This window comes from Pteropus vampyrus, unplaced genomic scaffold, assembly GCF_000151845.1.
Source record: "Pteropus vampyrus isolate Shadow unplaced genomic scaffold, Pvam_2.0 Scaffold178, whole genome shotgun sequence".
Taxonomy (NCBI): Eukaryota; Metazoa; Chordata; class Mammalia; order Chiroptera; family Pteropodidae; genus Pteropus; species Pteropus vampyrus.
This window is the reverse complement of record NW_011888959.1, coordinates 522,939-529,976: the sequence shown is the minus strand read 5'-3', so window position 1 is coordinate 529,976 and position 7,038 is coordinate 522,939. Positions and strand designations below refer to the sequence as shown.

At 54.4% G+C, this 7,038-nt stretch overlaps 1 protein-coding gene across 10 annotated transcripts in view; it reads right to left on the bottom strand.

Moving 5' to 3' along the window:
* MOK (MOK protein kinase) overlaps positions 1-7,038 on the bottom strand; it is a 36,959-nt gene that overhangs the window by 6,849 nt on the left and 23,072 nt on the right. For all 10 annotated transcript variants that reach the window (XM_011370939.2, XM_023537126.1, XM_023537122.1 and 7 more), the window contains 2 exons: positions 1,043-1,121; positions 868-916 (listed from right to left, as the gene is read on the bottom strand). In XM_011370939.2, the coding sequence (XP_011369241.1) occupies positions 868-916; positions 1,043-1,121 (128 nt within the window). The remainder of the gene's footprint in view (positions 1-867; positions 917-1,042; positions 1,122-7,038) is intronic.

Here is a 7,038-nt window from a genome sequence, read left to right as displayed (position 1 = left end):
AGGGCTCTAAAAGTAAACATGCAAGTTCAGGGAAATATCAGCAGAGCGATAACTCTAAGAAAGAATCAAAAGAAAACATTAGAAATAAAAGAAAAACACTAACAGGAAAAAAAAATGACTTTCCTAGGCTCATCAATGCACTAAATAACAGCCCAGGAAAGAGGCGGGGAGCTGGAAGAGAGGCCAAGAGAAACTCTCCAAATGAGATGCAAAGAGAACACGAGAATGGCAGAAACAGAACAGAACTCCCGGGAACCGCGGGGTCACTTCAACAGATGGGGCGCACCCACAGGACGCGGACAAATCCCCACGTGATGACGCTGAGTCACAGAAGCCAGACCAAAAAAGACCAAAAAGTGCCTAATTCCATTTAGAGAATATCCTAGAAAACGCAAACTAATTCTATAATGACTGAAAGTCAGTCACCCTTGGCTTTGGGACAAGGAGTAGGAAGACACTTTTGGGGGTGAGGAACGTGTTCACGAACATGCCTGTGAGGATGGGTTCGTGGGTGAACAAATATGCCGAAACTTACCGAGCTGTGCACTTCGTGTAGCTTACGTGGCTTTGGAGTGAGACAGACCCCAGCTCAAATTCTGATTCTTGCATGTTTACGCTTAGAGTGTTTAGAACGATACGGAGCTTGTTTTTGTAGACAGTATGAGAAGGGTGCCTGAGACTATTTTCTTCTAGATGTGTGGTTATGTTAATGACATTAAATAAAAACTTTTTTCCAAACTGGGAGGAGGAGAAAAACTACAGCAATCCTGTTGCCCAGCTAGCCGGGATTGCAGAGTATCCAGTGGGAAGTTTTGATGTTCTTTCTACCTTTATTCTGAGATCAGTTTTTCATATAAAAGTCCTTACCTTTATTAATATATTTTCCGGTTTTACGTCTCTATGAAATATTCCATTTCTGCATTCGACATAAAAGGAAAGATAGAATTAATTGTACCTCAGTCACTCAAATTCTTTCATGTTGCAAGTTTACCGAATGTTCACACACTGCGTCGACCGAGAGCGGCCACGTCTCTGAACGTACCTGTGCATGTGATCAAGAGATCTGCATAACTGGTACATGTAGCACATAATTTTTTTTTCTGATAATGGGTGTCTCCTCCCTGTGTGATGAAGGAAATAGCCAAATATGGTCATCAATGGTACTCATCCCCTCTTTTGAAATCAAAAATAGAATCCATTCTTATTTAATGATGTGTGAAAATCTAACTTCCTCTGTGAAAAATAATCTGAAGTCGTTTTTACAGGAAACATGAAGTATACCTACAAAAGGACCCATTGCGAGTTCTACGTCCTGGCTCCGTTTCCTCTGCGACCTCCCAGCACACACGTTCTGGTGGCAGCGCACACAGCACCCGTGAGAGTCGCGAGCGCGGCTGGTCTGACACACCTAACTCGGGCCTCAGGGTGGGCCTCCCCCAGGACGCCCTCCTTCGAACCGCTGACTGAGTCGTCAGGGCTCGCTTGCAAACCCAGTGTTTTCCGAGGCTTCTGTCTAGGTGGCGGTCTCCTTTCCAAAGGGGAAGGTCACAGTTCAGCAGAAGCACCTTGTTTTAATCCCAGAAGGCCAGGGACGGCTTTGACTCCACAGCCCACTCTTCCCTGACAGAGGCAGAGATCACTTGGCACCCGCCGAGCACCTGAGCGCACCAGTACGGTCCCCACCCTGTGACCCACACCTTCCTCCCTGCAGCTTCGTATGACGATCTAAAATGCTTACTACATGCCAGCATCGGTTATCCTGGTTCCAGAAGATGTCACGTTTCACTTGATTTTAATTTTGAAGGTGTGTGTTTTAAGTTATTAAGTTTTAAATCTACAGGATGATCATTCTCACGTGACAATTCAAAAAAACCACTTCCCATTTGACATCGTTGGTCCTGCGTTTCTCGGCTGCCTTCAGTCCCCAGGACAGGAGCCCTCTTCGGGGGCCCGCCCTTCCTTTCCTCCTGGGTACCCCTGACCTACTGGTGGCCCTGAGGAGTTAGGACCCGGTGCTCCCCGCCCCCCGCTCCGTGAGCACCCTTGCCTGAAGCGAAGCCAGGCGCCCTTGTCTGTTTTAGCCATCCTGACCAAGTTAACTGTTTCATGTTAATCTTTACCAAATGGTCTCATTAAGAAGATTCTGAGGAATGTCACGCACAGCGCTCGTCCGGTGAAAACTCTGAGTGAACACGATGATAAACCGAGGTGTCGCTGTCAGTACTCGCTGAGTGACTACGCTGGCAGTGCAGGCTGCACTGTGACAGTATCTAGCACACCCCTTCCCACAAGAGCCCCCGTTCCCAGGCCTGTGCCCGGCTTTGCTGCTCAGGCCTGGAGATGCACACTGGGGCCCACCACAGCACCGCCAAGCAGCCCGTTGGACACGCTTCTGCCCAGAGGCCGTGCCCCATGGCACCATGCTGCACACACACGCCACCCATATTTTCCAAAGGAGAGCCTCGCCTTACGGTCCACTGTTCTGAGAGGTTAGAGGCCGTGACCGGCAGAGGCGGAGTCAGACGCAGCGTGGGGCCTGAGCTGTCAGCAGCACCCCTCTCTCATCCAGCACGGCGACACTCAAGGACGGGGTCCCCCTAGGTCTGCTCTCCGTAGCTGGCGCAGCCTAGGAGAGCACTCGGACTTCGGTGAAGGCCAGTGCCCTCGCCTCTGCTGCGGAGCGACAGCAGCCGCGTAGACTGAAGGCTGCCAGCCGGGCGCTGCTCTGGGGGCATCGCGTATACGACACACACATTTTTATGTAACCCTCACAACAGCCCTCAGAGTCAGACACTCCAGTGCCCCCATTTATAGACGAGACGGGGATGCAAAGAGCCCAACCAGGACCCACTGTGACTGACACACGCGGCACCACGCGCTCCGACCTCATGTCGCTCCACGAAGTGGAGACTGAGCTGCGTCGACAGAGCCAAACTAGACGGTGCTTCCCAGACGCACCCGCGCTGAACGCCCAGGATGGTGCCGTCGGCTTGAGAGAAAACTCCAGAGACAAAGACGCCGCATCACGCACACTCTGATGGCGCAGAGGCTGACCGCGGAAGGAAAGCAGACATCGTCACCGTGCGTCAACGTGTCTCAAGGAAGTGTGAGGACTGCCGTAGCTGATTCATTCCGCTTGGACTTTCCTTTTCACACGTGTCCCGACGCGATGGGGGCGGGCTGTCCCAGAAGTCTAAGGGAGCTCCGTTAATAAGGACGAAGCTAAGACTAATGTGAAGAGAGCTGTGTCTGAGCGGAGCCGGCAGTGTTTTATTTGTTGTTGGTACATAAAAAATGGTGCATCGCTCAATCGGTGGGTCCGATTCGATGAGCTATAAAACGTGACTGGCCGAGTCCGCCAGTGCGCTGTCACACAGAACAGCTGCCACGTTGCACGGTGCCCTGGCACCCGGGCCGGCGGTGCGTGGGGCTGGACTGCAGTGCCGCGGGCACCGGTATCGAGCTCGCTGGCTCGTTCCTACTTGGTTCACTCCCAGTGCCATGGATTTATCTCAAGATGTCTGTCCCACCCAGTCTCTAAAAGTCACCACCCTCAGGTGACCCCACCCGGAACTGCCCACACTCCAGAAGGTGGCCTGGGGCTGGGGTTTCTGGGCCAGGCCCTCTGCTGAGGCCCCAGGGTCTGGGCGGCCAAGCCTGCCGGGAGAGAAGGAGGGGTGCGGGCGAGGAAGGGGGTGCCCCGTGGCTCTGAGGCAGTCAGCGATGGGCTCCCGATCAGGACTTTCCGGCTGGGCTCACTGCAGGAGGCCTGGGGTTTCCCAGCGAGCACCTTCCTCTGCCAAGAGTGAGCTGACTGGCCTGGCTCCCTGCGGGGAAAACAGTCTAACTGCGGCACTCCACATCCAAACACATCATGCGGGTGGACGCCTGACACCTGCACCACACGAGGACAGTGCTGGGCACTCAGAGGGCGCCAGCGATGGGGCTGACAGGGCCCCACTGCCAGAGCGGACGCTCCCGTGGAGACAGGACAAACGACGAAGCAGCAGACCTGTGCCAGGCAGAGCGCCTGAGATGAGCAAGGCGGGGTGCGCAGACGGCGGGAGCAGGGACGCGGCCGGCAGCCGGCCACCGGCCACAGAGCCAGGTCGCTCAGACGGCTGAACAGGAGGGCAGGACCAGCCACGACGTCGTGAAAGGGCAGACACCTCTGCGACGCGGTGGCGGTCACGTGTCCCTCGCCCACATTCCAGGACAGCCTCTGTGACGCTCCCAGAGCCCTGAGTGCAGTGCACCAGATAAACACCCCCGTCACTGACGCAACGTCATGGGCAGCTCCCCACACGGCCATTCCCGGCCCATGCGCACCCCACAGGCCCATCCCAGGCCCCGTGGCACGCCCGGCTAAAAGTCAAACGGCGTTCTTCAGTTGCCCTGCAGCGTAGGGTCCAGACGTGGCCTGGATCCCGCACGTGGGACTGCTTGGGAAAGGTGACCAGACCCGAGTCCTGGGGGCTGAGGGGAGAGGGGGCACCCCCACTTGGAGGCGTGGATGACGGCGGAGGCGGCTTCCGACCCTGGCAGTGGTGCTGTGTGGCTCTAGAGCTGGTGGCTGCGGCGGCGTGGGATTGCTTCTGGAAGCCACTTCCTAGGGGCTAGGCCTAGAGCCTGTTTCTTCAGCCCTCCCGACGATTCAGTCCGCTCCCTGCAGCACATGACAAACCCCTGAGTGGACCGCGCGCGGGTTAGATGCTGTGGTCCGCAGCTGAAGGGGCGGCAGCCAGCACGGTCCTCAGCTGACGCTGGCCCAGGGACAATTGCTGGTCTGAGAGGAGATGGCAGAAATTACGAGTGACTGTTTGGAAACTTCTGCAACAATTCAATGTTGCTGTGACGTCCAAACACGTGGCCAGTTTGCTGGTGATATTTACTACAGAGTAAACAAACCTGGTCTTCCACCCTAGATACCTTCAGACGCACTGGTCTAAACATCGATCAAAAGACACCATCCTGGCTTCCAACCCCACTAACAGCTTCCGGTCGAACTCGGAAGACCGCGCCCGGCCCTACCAGCACACTCCCCTCCTGCTGCCCCGCTGGGGCCTCTCACCTCACGGTGGCCACAGGGCTTTTGCACTCACTGTCCCTCTGTCGGGAATACTCTGTCTCCACCCTGCTCTAACACCGCAGCCTGTAGACTCAGCCACAACAGCCCTGTCTGGGACTCGTCATTTGTTTTTGCCGTCTCTCTCCTCATCAGGGTGTGCGGTCACGTGGGTGGGAGCTGTGTCTGCTTGTTCCCCACTGTGTCCCCGCACTGGGAGCAGCTGTGGCAGGTCATGGTGAAGGAGGCAGCCTCTCCTGTGTTTCTCTCATTTTACTACTTTCCATGAGAGCTTGTACCTAAAGCCCATAGTCCCCTCTGCCCCATCTGACACCTACTGGACAAAGAGAGAATTAACCTGAGCGACTCATTATCTCACGACTTCACTTTCATGGTTTGTCTCTACAGCAGACTCTACGCTCTTTGCATTCGAAAACACGCATCTTCCTCGCGTCTTCTCCGCCGTCCCCAGACGCTGAAACTGCTGCGCACATCGGAGACGACTCGCTGCACGCTGCGGGGCCGCGCACGTCACTGACTGGCGCTTCGGCGGTTAACGTTCTGATATTCTGACAGTCCAAGAGAGTGGTGGTTTGAGTGAAATTCTTTCTTATTCTAGTAGAAAAAGCTTAAGCGATTGATCTGGTTTTCAATAAGTCAGTATCATCAGCAAAAGCAAATCATCAGTCAGTGTCTACTCGTCCACGGCGCTGAGCTCGGCCGGGAAGAGAGAGGGACCCAGGCCGGCCACCGTGCACGACGGTCGAGGTTCCAGGGCCACACGCGGGTTCAAGCTCTGGCTCTGCCATGTATTAACAGCTTAACTTCGGGTTATTACTTAATCCTTCAAGTCTGTTTCCTCATCTGTAAACTGGGGGTGATAACAATAGTGCCAACCAAACAGGGCTGTCAAGACGCAGCGTGCGAGGCAGTTGAGAACATGCACTCGGGGACCGGGCTACGTTCGAGCCCCAGCTCCATCACTATGTACGGAGCCTCGGGCAAGCTACTAACCTCTCGGTGCCTCTACTCCTTCATCTTTAAAATGGGGATAATGACAACATCTGCCTGGCAGGGCTGTTGTGAGGGTAAAATGAGTTAATTCCTATAAAGCGCTAAGGACAGGGCCTGGCCTGCAGTTGGCGTCACGGACGGTTGGCAAGTACCACTGTCGCTGTATTCCATCAGGTCTAAGGCAGACCCCTCGTCCCCCATAACAACTCTAAACTCAGGATGCATGCTGCAGTACTCAGGGTGTGACAGCGAATGTCGGCGTCCCCCACGCTCTCACGCCCTGGAGCCAGCCGCCCCCTCCCGCTGGCAGCACCGGAGATGCACTGCACCGAGCACAGCGCCTGGGCCTGGACGACACCCAGCACTCATGAAACGAGCGGGTGTCTGCTCATCTATACCATCACGGTCTGCTGTCCACGGTCCCTCTCTGTAGACATACTGAAAGAAATGGGTGCGATTTCTCCACTTATAATTCCCTGCTACTGAAAATGAGATATTTCTAAACAAAGCTTTCTCAAAGGTCTGAGCACATAGAAACTTGCCGAAACTGCCCCCTCCCCTCGAGTTTTGAAACACCCGCTCTAGGAAGCAACGCTTGGAATTCTAACGTAAGTCTCACGCCGAGAGAACTGTTACTAACAAAGAAAGTGATTATGTAGTTTCATTAAAAAGTAAAATCTTGGCTTATTGGTGAAAAGATCTTTGTGAACGAACTGGTAAAGCTGAGTGTTGTTCCTTGGTCGTATTTGCTGCCCTGGCCTGTGTCACATGTACACACACAGAGGGTCAAAGGGAAGAGGCTACGTCAGACAGTACACCAGGAAATGCATCACACGGCAGCGCCTCACTCACCAGGGCTGGTGGCTAACTGGGACTCCCAGGTCAAGTTTACTCCTTGAACATAAGCGCTTCTCTACGGTAATCATTTTAAATGGGGCTCTTTTAAAAACACTTGACCC